The sequence below is a fragment of the Moschus berezovskii genome, chromosome 6 (assembly GCF_049115385.1).
Source record: "Moschus berezovskii isolate FMDL1 chromosome 6, NW_MosBer_1.0, whole genome shotgun sequence".
NCBI lineage: Eukaryota > Metazoa > Chordata > Mammalia > Artiodactyla > Moschidae > Moschus > Moschus berezovskii.
In genome coordinates, this window is record NC_142465.1 from 61,961,360 (window position 1) to 61,975,094 (window position 13,735).

At 47.3% G+C, this 13,735-nt stretch overlaps 1 protein-coding gene across 2 annotated transcripts; it reads left to right on the top strand.

Moving 5' to 3' along the window:
* Window positions 1-1,441: 1,441 nt before the first annotated feature.
* Window positions 1,442-13,130, top strand: NACA (nascent polypeptide associated complex subunit alpha). Of its 2 annotated transcripts, XM_055394816.2 has the most exons (10): window positions 1,494-1,576; window positions 2,113-2,251; window positions 2,436-2,507; window positions 5,036-10,045; window positions 11,222-11,307; window positions 11,494-11,571; window positions 11,804-11,950; window positions 12,352-12,480; window positions 12,695-12,817; window positions 13,006-13,130. In XM_055394816.2, the coding sequence occupies exons 3-10, from the start codon at window positions 2,438-2,440 to the stop codon at window positions 13,018-13,020; spliced, it is 5,658 nt and encodes a 1,885-aa protein (XP_055250791.2). In that variant the 5' UTR covers window positions 1,494-1,576; window positions 2,113-2,251; window positions 2,436-2,437; the 3' UTR covers window positions 13,021-13,130. The 2 variants fall into 2 exon arrangements, with proteins under 2 accessions (XP_055250790.2, XP_055250791.2); XM_055394815.2 differs by lacking the exon at window positions 2,113-2,251 and having other exon boundaries at window positions 1,442-1,576.
* The last annotated feature ends 605 nt before the right edge of the window (window positions 13,131-13,735 follow it).

Consider the following 13,735-nt stretch of genomic DNA (forward strand, 5'->3'; position numbering starts at 1 on the left):
GTTTTACTTATCTAAGGCCACAGTTGGCTATTATGGGCCCTTTCTTCTGAAGGTATTTGGAATGCACTGAAAGCCTCCCAGATCACTATTAAGCAGAAATTCTATCAAAAAATTTAATAGTAACAATAAGTTGGCTTATATTACCTTCCTAACAATCCTATGAAGCAATCCTCACCATTATAGTAAAATAGTGAAATTTTAAAGTAGCTTTTAGAGCATTTACAGTATTCACTGCTTAAGTGTTAGGCTGTCAGTCATGTCCAACTCTGGGACCCCATGGACTGTAGCCCTCCAGGCTCTGTCCATTGGATTTCTCAGGTAAGAATACCGGAGTAGGCTGCCATTTCCTTCTGTGGGGTGGGGGGGACGTCCCCACCCAGGACTGCAACCCTCATCTCCTGCATTGCAGGCAGATTCTTTACCATCTGAGACAATAGGAAGCCCACTTATCTTAAAAGGTAGCCACAACTGTCTTAAAGCAAGTAGCTTTTAAGTGTATTTAAAGTGTTGGAGAAGACGCTTGAGAGTCCCTTGGACTGCAAGGAGATCCAACCAGTCCATCCTAAATGAGGTCAGTCCTGGGTGTTCATTGAAAGGACTGATGCTAAAGCTGAAACTCCAATACTTTGGCCATCTGATGTGAAGAGCTGACTCATTTGAAAAGACCCTGATGCTGGGAAAGAGGGCAAGAGGAGAAGGGGCTGACAGGATGAGATGGTTGGATGGCATCACTGACTCAATGGACATGGGTTTGGGTAGACTCCGGGAGTTGGTGATGGACAGGGAGCCTGGTGTGCTGCGGTTCATGGGGTCGCAAAGAGTCGGACACGACTGAGCGACTGAACTGAAAGTGTGAATTCTGTATTGAGTCCTTTTGGAGAGAGGATATGGGAATTGGGACCCCTAACCTTCTCATTAACAAAACATTTACATTCTGCTTTTCAAAAACTACTGTATAAGGAGTGGGATTCTCTAGAACGGATAAGTTTCAGGATACAGTGTCCAAAATAGAGGCAAAAAGAAATACACTGAGTATAGAAATTTACACCTTCACAATAATCTCACTTTAAATTATGTATTCCAAAGTAAAATAATTAACAGCCTAGGTCACAGCTACCTTTCATTGGTGTGACTACAATCTCCGTGTATTCGGCATTATTTAATACGTCGTTCTACTGAATTAATTGATAAAACGAAGTCAGAAAGTAATACTGTTGTGGCTGCTTTGCTGACCCGAGAGCAGAGGCTGCTGCCTTTCGCGTATCAAAAATGCCTCGACATGAGGGACGCGAAGGGGTCGGCTATCTAAGGTCTGCATAGCTCAGGATAGAGACTTCTGCCAGGCCAGCGAGTCCCGTTCTAAATTCATACCCTTATTTAGACCTCGTCACCACCCCCAACTGGAAACAGCCCGATGGCTCACTGGTTAAAGGAAGTGACTGTAAGCATCTCCTGACCCGGAATTAGATGCTGGTCCCGCCCCCTCCGCCAGGCTTCGTTCTGCAACAGGCGTGGGTCACGCTCTCGCTCGCTCGCTCTCTTTCTGCCGCCATCTTGGTTCCGCGTTCCCCGGACAGTAAGTGCTTGTTTTCGCCGCTACTTTTTATCCGAAGCCATCCGCCTTTCTTGCGGCCTGAGGCGCCGCGCAGAATAGGAGCTGAGGAGAATTAGAGGTTTTATGTGGTCACGGGGCTCCTATTCAACCCTGAGCAGTGTGGCCTTGGGGCCTCCGGACAAAATGGGGTCTGCTCTTGGTGTCCTGGCAAGAGTAGGGCAGAAAGGCCAGAGTCCAGGGCTGGGGATCTGGGAGCCGTTGGGGATGGAAGTGGGGTGCGTCTGCTTTTGGAACCGGCTTCGCCAGAACCCAGAGGAGGTTAAGGGGTCACAGCTTTGAAACAACCACCCCCCACCCCCGCGCGCGCGCGCGTGTATATACACACAGACACCCTAATTGTGACAAGACAGTGTTGGGACTTAAGACACCCTCTTTCCCCTTCTGGGTCCCGGAAGTCAGCAAACGGGGGTCCTGGAGGTCCTCGCCCAGAAAGCGTGCGGGGGAGAGAGGGCGCGGCGTTTCAATGTAGCGTCTGAAGTCTCCCATCCCGTGCTCAGGAGCCAGACCGGGATCCTCTCCCTCGGGTTGAGAACGCAGTGGTAATTGCTTCTGTGTGGGATTTGGAGTGTGGAATAAAACGAATCCCTGGGCACTGGGAAATCCGCTCTCCGCGGAGTGAAGAGGAGCGATTAAAAGGTGATTCTCTTGATCAAAAATGTGAGGGTCGCGTCGTGTTTTTCACCTATTCCAGCTACTTTGGATAGGGTTGTCCCACACACCCTTACGGTATTTAACAGCCCTCAGCAGTTTTAAGCGTGGCTCTGGATTGGGCAGCAGAATGGATCCGAGTCAATTCAGGCCTCCTTTTTATTCCCTTCAGAAATGCCCGGTGAAGCCACAGAAACCGTCCCTGCTACAGAGCAGGAGTTGCCACAGCCCCAGGCTGAGACAGGTAGGTTCCCCCTGGACCCCTTGCCCTTAATTAAGATTGTAAAATTGGCCCTAAAAACATTCGGTGGGTTAAGTGACAAATAGACTATACTTCTGTTTTTCAGTATTGGTTCTCATTAAAGAAGATGGGGCTGTAGCTTTACCAGGGAGGAGAATCCATAATGGTAACTTACCTATTGGAAATAGGTGACACACTGGCAGGCCAAGGAGACCTGAGCTTTTGTGAAGTTCCAGCCAGCAAGTTGCATCAAGGTTTTAGATGGCAGTGCTTGGCATTGTGCCGTCATCACATGCCTGGATGACATATGTGTTGGTGGTAAATGTGTTCTTCTGGGCCCTGGGCCCTCCTAGATTGATTAACTTGTTTTGTGGATTGGTCTGAGATGTTTCTAGTGTTCTGGAACAATGCCTGCATCAACAGCTTATCCCAGGATTGAATTAGAGCCTTCTTTTGACTACTCTTCGGCTTTGAAATTAATGAATGTAGAACGTAGTGTAAATGCAAGGTTTGAATTCTGTTTAAAATACATCTCTACAAAACCTGAGGGGGGTCGTGAAAAAACTTTTATGGTAGTCTTCATGCTGTTCAGTTGTACAGAAGTAAATGAAGGAATCTTCAGGCTGTGACCTCCATTCTCTCCTCTCCCCGGCCCCATGGTAAATTTTTTTTTTTTTTAACTCCACCTGTCACTTAAGAGCAGTTTCTATCTCCTGGAATTAAAATAGTTGAAAGCATTAAGGTTCTCCCTCCCCACCTGTCTGATTTAGCAGCTGAAAGGATTAATATAGCTGCTTGAAAAGAAAAAGGAGGGGGCCTCTGAGCTGGGGAATGAGCTGTATGAAATCCTTGAATTACTGGGACTTAGTGAGTGAGTGAAGTCGCTCAGTCATGTCTGACTCTGCGACCCCATGGACTGTAGCCCGCCAGGCTCCTCTGTCCATGGGATTCTCCAAGCACGAATACTGGAGTGGGTTGCCACTGGGACTTAAGGAAGGTTAAAAAATAAAGGACTGGTCTCTGATGATTCTGTAGTTTCAGTGTTAGATAAAACTTAAGAGAATCTCAATTTGATTTTACACGTGTGGGAACTGAAATTTTGATGAATTTTGAATAACCTGAATCAAGCTTCAAAATTAATGCTGTTTGCTTCTGAAGCAGTCCTCACACCTGTTAAACTTAGGTATAAGTGTTTTGAGGTTGCACTGTAGGTTAAGATTAAGTGCCTGTGGTGAATACTCGGGGTTTGTTTTTTGGGTTTTTTTTTTTTAATACATAACTATAACTAAATAATTATTAGAGTAAGTGAGGAAACTGACTCAGGAAATTGGTTATGGTGTCTAAAGCAAGTAATTTGGGCCTTATCCCGGAGTTTTGAGGTTCAGTGAGAAGAAAACATTCTAAGTTTCAAATTCTGATTAATATGTTTGAGAGCATTTGCACTGTAGTCATAAAGACTTTGAGCTACCAAGTTTCCAGGAAAGACTGGTTTGAGCCTACCTCTGTAGTGGGTATACTCTTGATTGAGTGACCTGTGAATTTGGATGCTCTAGGCTTTTTTAAAAAATAATAATACTCCCTTCTAGGTGTTGCGCAATCATTCAGAATCTTTTGCACAGCTTCATTGTGCTGCCAAGTAGTGCATGTTTTGGCACAATGGCATGCTCATCCAGATTAAGGAGTTGGGGACCCAGTGTATTCTCTCCACTTGAATTCCCTACTTTCAAAATAGAACCACAGTCTAGTTTGACAAGTTGGATTACAGTTTCATAATACAGTTCCTACCCTTGTGACTAAGCTCTTACTCATGGTCTAATTCATCCAGATTGATGTCTGAAGAGCTAACATTCCTTAGAGACTGTAGAGTCCACGCTTTTGCAGTCAGTTTTTTGTTTCATTTGGGTGAGTAAAATGAGGTGTAGGGAAGCTCAGTGACTTAGTATTTAATATTGAGTATTCTGAAGCCTGAGCATTAAGAGACCTGTTTTTCTCATTCAGCTGATTCTCCATCATTATTGCCACTCATTACCTTCCTTGTTCCAGTTTTCAGCATTTGTTTCAGTTCATGCCCCTTGGATGGATAGAGTAGAACTTTCTGTCAGTGATTCCATGGTCTGTGAGAAAGTCTTAGGGTTCCTTTGAGGAGGGAAGAGAAGAGCACAGCTGGGAAAGGGTAGAAAGCCCTGCTGTTGCCAACTTATTCCTGGGCCTGTGCTCCCCATTTAGAGACTTAATAGGCTGTTCTTAGATTGTTCTTCACCCTAAAGTGGTTTACTTATTTTAGTAGATTTGGGAAAGGAGAAGAATGATGTGTTCTACTTGACCACTGAAGTATGTTTGGGGAAGATTGCTGTTGCTTGTCACCTTTGTCTAATCCTGCGTGGTGACTTTCATTCTCAGATTTAAAATTCCAGTGTTTCTTGTGTGAGGCGTGTTGTACCAAGTTGGGCTGTATAACTCACTTTTGTTTTTTCCTTCCCTTTCCTCCTTCATCCCTGCCCTTTTTTTTTTTTTTTGCTTTTCTTCTCCAGCTGTGCCTCCTGTGTCTTCAGCCTTGAGTGTCACTGCTGCTTTAGGGCAGCCCAAACCTACCCCTACCCCTCCTTGTTCCCTGGCCTCCCAACAGTGCCCTCTGGCAACCCCTGACCAGCCTTCCCCATTCCTTTCTCCCTCTACCACTGCCTCAACCCCTTTTGAAGCTCCTTTTCTCCAGTCATCCTGTGGGACAGCCCTGCCTTTGGGAGCTGCCCCTCCCACTGACACCCCCGTTTTCTTACCAAACCTAATAGGGCCTCCCATCTCCCCAGCTGCCTTAGCTCTGGCCTCTCCCATGATAACTCCAACTCTGAAAGGTGCTCATTCCTCTTCAGCGCCCTTGGCTCTGGTGGCCTTGGCTCCCCACTCAGTTCAGAAGAGCTCTGACTATCCCCCTAACGCTCTTAGTTCACCTCCTTCAGTTGCCGTGATTGATTCGGGGTCAGTGACATCTCTGTCAGCCCCAGTTGCTCGCTCAGAACCAAAGCCCTCTCCTAGTCAAGCTCCCTCTCAAGTAATTCCTAATCCAAAGGGTACCCCCAACCCTCCAGGTATAGTCAGTGCTATCCCTTCCCATCTTGTAACTCCTTTGGCCTCTGTTCAGTCTGAACTAGCCTCATGTTCTCAGATACCACCCACCACTTCCCCAGCCATCCCTTCCCCTCAAGTCAGAGGTGTCCCTGTTTGCTCAGCTCTGACTGCTCCACAAAACCCTGTAAGCCTCAGCCTTAAGGGACCGCTTAGTCCACCTGCTGCTTCATCTCTTTCGACTCAGTCTCTTGCTGTGGCTGCTGATTCCCCCCCAGTTTTCCCCACTTCTCTGGACTCTCATCTTACACCTTTACATCAGAGTTCTCCTGTCCAAACTTCAAGTTCTAATATTCTGTCAGATCCCATAGAAGATACTGTTTTTGTAGATCATTCTTCTCCAGATGCCTCTTACACTTCTCAGAGATCTCCTTCCCTTCCTTCCAGAAATGAGATGGTTCCTACTGCTGCGACTGCTTTTCCAGGGGGGACTCCAACTTCCTCTCTGGCTCTTTCTGCTGACAAAGGCATCTCTGCTGTCACTGACCTAGCCTCCTCAAATGTAGTTGCCTCTTCTCCATTATCTCCTACAGCCTCTCTCATTCTCAAAGATTTTCCTAGTACAGCAGTCCTGGCAGCACCTAAAAATGCCCCGTCTCCCCAAAGTACATCATCTTCTCCAGAGATAGCTCTTTCTCCTGAAGCCACCCTAGCAACAAAAAGCTACCCAGAGCCTCTCCCTGTAGTGAAGCCAGCCAGTACTGCTCCCTCTTCTCTGAGTGTTAACTCCCCAATCTCTGTAATCAAGACAGATTCCTACTCAAGCCCAGACCCAACTAATCTGCTTCTCAAAAGTTCTTTCACTACCCCAACTGTAGCTGCATTTCCTTTGGAAAGTGCTGCCGTTGATGGAATGGCTCCTACAACTGCCAAAGGTACTTCCACTCCTTCAACTGTAGCCGGTCCTTCCACTCTTACTGCTTTACCCTTGATGCCTCCAACCTCTGAAATTTGCCCTGTGGCTCCAGTAGTGACTTTATCTCCCCAGAATGCTTCTGCTTCTCTAGCTCCTATGGCACAGGTCCCTGAAATTCCCAAGTCTGAGTCTTCTACCCCTCTGCCTTCAACTGGTACTCCTCAGGGTGAAAAGAAAGTTCATGGCATTTCTCAAACCTCACCATTGGCACCTGTGGCTTCCGCTCCTGAAGGGTACCCAACTGAGGACTTTGATGCTTCTATTACTGCATCTTCCAAAGGAATGTACCTAGCTGACTCCCCATCTCCATTAGGGACTACTGTGTCTCCTCAGCCTAAAAGAATTCCAGCCAAGAAGGGTTCAGCTACTGCTCCCTTAAGTCTTGCCCCTTCTGCTTCTAAAAGTGTACCTGCTATCCCTGATACTCCTGCTGGAAATCTCTCATTCACTGTTTCTCCAGTTGAAGCTTCCTCTCTTCCAGAGGCCGATCTTCCTTTTCATGGCTCTAAAGGATCACTAGCCGAGAAGCATTCCCCTACTCCCTCATCCCCCAGAGAGGCTCCTGTTCCCCTGCCTATGGCAGCTTCCCCCAAGGAGGGGCCAGCATCCCCATCCCCTAAAGAGACCCTTACTCCTCTAGCTGTGACCTCTTCCACCCCCAAAGGAGCCCCAGCAACTCCTTCCCCTAAAGAGACTCCCACTCCCCTAGCTATGACTCCTCCTTCCCCCAAAGGAAGCTCAGCAACCACATTACCTAAAGAGATTCCCCTTCCTGCTGTGACCCCTTCCTCCCCAAAAGGAGCCCAAGCAACTCCTTCCCCAAAGCAAACCCCAGTCACCCCACCTCCCAAAGAGGCTTCCACTTTCCCAGCTATGGCTCCTCCCTCTTCCACCTCCAAAGTTAACCCACCTCCAAAGGATTCCACTCCCCTAGCTGTGACTCATTCTTCCCCCAAAGAAAGCCCAGCAATCCCACCTCCCAAAGAGACTTCCTCTCCCTCAGCTCTGACTCCTCCCTTCCTCAAAGGGACTCAGGCCCCCAAAAGAGCCTCAGCTACCCCATCTCCCAAAAGAGATTCTACTCCCCAAGCTGTGTCTCCTCCCTCCCCCAAAAGGGGCCCAGCAACTCCCAAAAGAGCCCTGGCTAGCCCACCTCCAAAGGGAGACTCCACTCCCCCACCTGTGACTCCTCCCTCCCCCAAAGGGAGCCCAGCAACTCCATCTCCCAAAAAAGCCCTGGCTAGCCCACCTCCAAAGGGAGACTCCACTCCCCCACCTGTGACTCCTCCCTCCTCCAAAGGGACCCCAGCAACTCCATCTCCCAAAAAAGCCCCGGCTAGCCCACCTCCAAAGGGAGACTCCACTCCCCCACCTGTGACTCCTCCCTCCCCCAAAGGGAGCCCAGCAACTCCATCTCCCAAAAAAGCCCCGGCTAGCCCACCTCCAAAGGGAGACTCCACTCCCCCACCTGTGACTCCTCCCTCCCCCAAAGGGAGCCCAGCAACTCCATCTCCCAAAAAAGCCCCGGCTAGCCCACCTCCAAAGGGAGACTCCACTCCCGCACCTGTGACTCCTCCCTCCTCCAAAGGGACCCCAGCAACTCCATCTCCCAAAAAAGCCCCAGCTAGCCCACCTCCAAAGGGAGACTCCACTCCCCCACCTGTGACTCCTCCCTCCCCCAAAGGGAGCCCAGCAACTCCATCTCCCAAAAAAGCCCCAGCTAGCCCACCTCCAAAGGGAGACTCCACTCCCCCACCTGTGACTCCTCCCTCCCCCAAAGGGAGCCCAGCAACTCCATCTCCCAAAAAAGCCCTGGCTAGCCCACCTCCAAAGGGAGACTCCACTCCCCCACCTGTGACTCCTCCCTCCTCCAAAGGGACCCCAGCAACTCCATCTCCCAAAAAAGCCCCGGCGAGCCCACCTCCAAAGGGAGACTCCACTCCCCCACCTGTGACTCCTCCCTCCTCCAAAGGGACCCCAGCAACTCCATCTCCCAAAAAAGCCCTGGCTAATCCACCTCCAAAGGGAGACTCCACTCCCCCACCTGTGACTCCTCCCTCCTCCAAAGGGACCCCAGCAACTCCATCTCCCAAAAAAGCCCCAGCTAGCCCACCTCCAAAGGGAGACTCCACTCCCCCACCTGTGACTCCTCCCTCCCCCAAAGGGAGCCCAGCAACTCCATCTCCCAAAAAAGCCCCGGCTAGCCCACCTCCAAAGGGAGACTCCACTCCCCCACCTGTGACTCCTCCCTCCCCCAAAGGGAGCCCAGCAACTCCATCACCCAAAGGAACCCCCACGCCCTCTGCTGTGACTTCTTCCCCCAAAAGGGGTCCAGCAACCCCACCTCTCACAGGAGACCCTGCTTCCCCATCTGTGGCTCCTCTCTCCCCAAAAAGAGCCTCAGCAACTCTGGGTCCCAAAGAGTCTCCAGCAACTCCAGACCCCAAAGAGATCACTACTTTCGCAGCCATGACTCCTTCCCCCAAAGAGGCCTCAGCAGCAGCATCACTCAAAGGAACTCCCACTCCTTTAGCTGTGGCTCCTCCCTCCTCCAAAGGGACTCCAGCCCCCAAAAGAGCCTCAGCAACTCCAGCCACCAAAGAGGTCCCTACGTCCCCAGCCGTGGCTCCTTCCACCAAAAAAGCAACAGGAACCCCAGTCCCCAAAGGGGTGCCCACTCCCTCAGCTGTAATTCCTCCCTCCCCAAAAAAGTGTCCAGTCCCCAAAGGAGGCCCAGCAACCTCATCCTCCAAAGAGGCCCCTACTTCCCCAGTTTCTGTCACATGTCCCTTGGGGTCCACTACCCCTCAGGCATCTAAAGGGCCCCCAATAAAGAAAGGCCCCACAGCTGTCAAAGCAGTGCTTGATGGTTCAGCTCCAGAAAGTGCACCAGTCATCATAACTCCCACTGAGAAAGGTCCACCAGCCAAGAAGAGTTCTGTTTCACCACCTGTGTGCCCAGATCCCTCAGCTCAGAATGGTACTAAAGGACCCCTTCCTGCAATGACTCCAGCTCCTCTACTGACAGTCTCTACTCAGAAAGGTTCTTCTCCAAAGGCTCCAAAAACCCTCCCTGTCTCTCCCTTAAAGGGCAAAGATTCTTTCCATTCCCCAAAAGGCCCCTTGCCACCTCCTTCTGAGTTAGAGACATCTACCCCTTCAGCAACAGCTGCCCCAGAGAAGATCCTTCCTAAAGATGGATCAGTGTCTGTCTCTCCAGCACCTACCCCATCAGTCTCTCTGCCTCTTGCTTCCTCCCCAGTTCCCCCTCTGCTTCCTAAACAGCAATTTCTGCCGTCCTCACCTGGGCTGGTGCTGGAATCACCCTGTAAGCCCTCAGCCCCAGCTGATGAGGATGAGCTGCCGCCTCTGATTCCCCCGGAACCAATCTCGGGGGGAGTGCCTTTCCAGCCGGTCCTCGTCAACATGCCCACCCCCAAACCTGCTGGGATCCCTGCCCCAACCCCCTCTGCCAAGCAGCCTGTTCTGAAGAACAATAAGGGTATTTGCCTTGGTTTGCTGTGTGCATGGTGTGTTGCCCACAACCCTCCCGGGCTACCCACCAATACTAACCATAGGAAGCGCCGCTTTCTCCAGTATACCTGCTTGTGTTTGGGCATAGAACAATAAGTTTAAATGCAGAAACTCTAGGAATGTGAGACAGAATCTTGGTTTTCACTTCAGATAGTCATAGTCCATTGTGTATTATCTTGTGTAATGTGGTCCAGACCAACTCTGGGTCCATCATCTTCCTTACTGAGCTGATCTGACACTGAAAACCAAGACCTTCTAGACCTTTAATTTGCTCTAATCTCTACCACATCACTAACCTTGTCCCTGGGCCTGGGATTTGCTAAAATATTGGGAAATGTAGAACTGCTTGAATTTCTTCACATCTTAAACTTAGTAATAACCAGTGCCCAGGGACTCTTCCTCCAAGACCTATTTTTCCTAGCCTGAGAATGGTAGAGGTGTACGCTTTTTTCCTCAGTAGTCCATTGATGCTTGGCCTTTGAATTGAGGGAAACTTAAATATGTGAATTACATTTGGAAGAAATGGATGAGGTCATAGCACAATTATCTAGAAGTGACTATTAGAACTATAGATCAGTATTTTGAGAATCTTCGGGTAGTGTTGATTAGATCAAACTGCTAGGGTTAGCAGTTTGAAAACAAAGCTAAATGTGTACACAACTGCTTCTGGCCTCCCCCAACCCAATTTAAAGGATGAGGGGAAAGTGTCTTCTCCCCTCAACCCCCTCAAGACCGCCTCCACAATGTCATCTGAACTGTTTTCACTGAAGTATACCTGGAGGCACCTTGCCTACCAGAACTTTCTAAGATGGTTGGGCTATTGGGTAGAATTTGGCATTGCATGAATCATTGGTATTTGCCTATGCCAAGAAGTGAAGAACTTGAAGGAAAAGTAGCAGTTATTTAAACTGCTTAGCTGTGTCTAGTGTTTCTGGGGCTGGGTCTTTAATGGATGTGTACACACTAGTTTGTGACTGAGTTACAGGCTATCATACTGTACAAACCGACTTCATAAAAGTCCATTTGTTTGCACTAAATTTTCCGAGGTCTAGCGTAAACCAGTGACTTTTGGTCTGGGCAGGCCATGGTGAGGTGCCTCTTGTAATCTTTACTATAAAATACTAAAAGTTGTTTGTCATTTTAGGGTCTGGAACAGAATCTGATAGTGATGAATCAGTCCCAGAACTTGAGGAACAGGATTCTACACAGGCAACCACACAACAAGCTCAGGTGGGTATTATCTTAGATTACTAGTGTAAGTACTTGAGTCAGAGAAACATTGGTGAACTAGTGTTGATCAGAGAAAGCTGGCTTACGCGTTTGGAGCTGTAAACTTTCGTAAAGGGAGACCCACATGGGGATTTTGGTATCCAGGTCTTACATTCCAGTTTACTCATAGCTATTTGATTTTCTTAGCTGGCAGCAGCAGCTGAAATCGATGAAGAACCAGTCAGTAAAGCAAAACAGAGCCGGAGTGAAAAGAAGGCACGGAAGGTAAGAATTGAAGTTATAAACAAGAGTTAAAGGTTCTGATGAAGCAACTTTCAAAAGGCGGAATCTGTAGTGGAACTCAGGGTAGTGGCAGGAAGCCTGGGAATCAATGATGTATTCTTGTATAAACTTTTCTTCGCCTACAGAAATCTTTGCTTAGAATGTAGTTTTGTTGAGTTTATTTCCTGAAGCTGCTTCTAAAGAAGTTGACAACCTGTTCTTTTTTATTCTTTAGGCTATGTCCAAACTGGGTCTTCGACAGGTTACAGGGGTTACTAGAGTCACTATCCGGAAATCTAAGAATATCCTTTTTGTCATCACAAAACCAGATGTGTACAAGAGCCCAGCTTCAGATACCTACATTGTTTTTGGGGAAGCCAAGGTAAGGACAGTTTTCTTGAGAATTGCTGTAGACCAGGATTTCTCAACCTCAGTGCTGTTGACATTTTGAGTCAAATAATTTTGTTGTAGAGGGGCTATCTATTAAACAGTATCACTTGCAGTTGTGATAACCAACAAAATCTCCAGGCTTTTGACAGATGTCCCGTGGTGAACAAAATCACCCTCCAATGGAGGACCACTGCTTTAGACATAAGCTATTTCTTTGTCTACAGGGATATAGCTGTATAATCTGAGTGAGATCAAGCGATTTAAAGCTAGGTAGTAAGTTAATGTGAATTCGATTTAAGTTAGTTAGATTTGGAGTGAGAGTTTGGGAAAGATAACCATTTTGATTTACTACAATTGATCTACTCATTTGAATCTGTACTTTTTGTCCTATAGATTGAGGATTTATCTCAGCAAGCACAGTTAGCAGCTGCTGAGAAATTCAAAGTTCAAGGTGAAGCTGTCTCAAACATCCAAGAAAACACACAGACTCCAACTGTACAAGAGGAGAGTGAAGAGGAAGAGGTATATAAAGAAATCTTTTGTACTTTAAATCCTTTCAAGATAATACCATGTTTATATTGATGGGTGTGTTCTATATGGCTTTAGGCTCTTGAACTCCTGTGAGTTAAGTAGCTTTTGACTTATGTTAAGTACTGTCTGTAGATTCAAGAGATGCCTGATAACTCTTGAAGTTGTTCTTGCCTTTAGTTTATTAAGTATTTTTTCCTTTTCTTAGGTTGATGAAACAGGTGTGGAAGTTAAGGACATAGAATTGGTCATGTCACAAGCAAATGTGTCGAGAGCAAAGGCAGTCCGAGCCCTGAAGAACAACAGTAATGATATTGTAAATGCTATTATGGTACGTATCCAAGCTTACTCCTTGACTCCCTCTGCCCTGACCAATGGTGGGTGACTATTTTTTGTGCTTAATATCAGCAAATTAAGAAGCCTCTTTCCAGAGCCCGTTCTGAGTTTTCTTGGATTTTAGTGACCTGTATTCTCTGAATTTGCCTGTAACCACTTCTGATGATCTCTTTTCTCTTACAGGAATTAACAATGTAATCATCTGAAAAGAGGACCTTTTTTTGGTGTTTCAAAAGAGTAACTGCAGCTGGGTTTGAAATTTGTACTGTTTCTATCATTAATAAAGTTATGGCTTCTTGTTGGATGAACTCAGTGGGTGCTTGATCTCTTTGGGGTGGGGGGACAAAAGCTCTAGAAATGAGAACACATTTATTTGTAACTCTTAAGACCTCAGCTTCAGTTAAAGAGGTTTAATGCCACAGGTTTCCCTTTTAATAATTATCCCCTCCTCTGACCTATGATCTTTCTGAAAACATATTGGGACTCATCTGGCCTCTTGTCATGTAATAGCTTGGTACACAGTTGGAAGTAACAGATGTGAAATGCTTTCCACAGAGGCCAGATGAGGCCCAATATGTATTCAGATAGTACTTTGTAAAAAAGTGAAGATACTAGGAGATTCCTCACTCCCAATGCAGGGGGCCCAGGTTAAATATTTTTTTAAAGGAGGGTACCTCATGAAGGAGAGATTTTTGACTATAGACAGTGCACATTCTGTGCTCTTAGACATACAGACATATTAATCTATAAATTATGATTAGGGTAGCCATAATCGTGCTACAATAATAAATGAAATCATAACTGCTAAAGGCAAACTGGAGTTTAGTTTCGCAAGTTGTGATAAATACACAATATAGATAACTAGAAGTCCTAAGAACAGTGAAGTTTCTGAGTCGCTCAGTCATGTCCAACT

Coding starts and splice junctions, on each gene's coding strand:
- NACA (XM_055394815.2), top strand. CDS start 1,468: ATGCTGGTCCCGCCCCCTCCGCCAGGCTTCGTTCTGCAACAGGCGTGG. Junction 1,577..2,435: donor GGTTCCGCGTTCCCCGGACA/GTAAGTGCTTGT, acceptor TATTCCCTTCAG/AAATGCCCGGTGAAGCCACA. Junction 11,572..11,803: donor GTGAAAAGAAGGCACGGAAG/GTAAGAATTGAA, acceptor TTTATTCTTTAG/GCTATGTCCAAACTGGGTCT.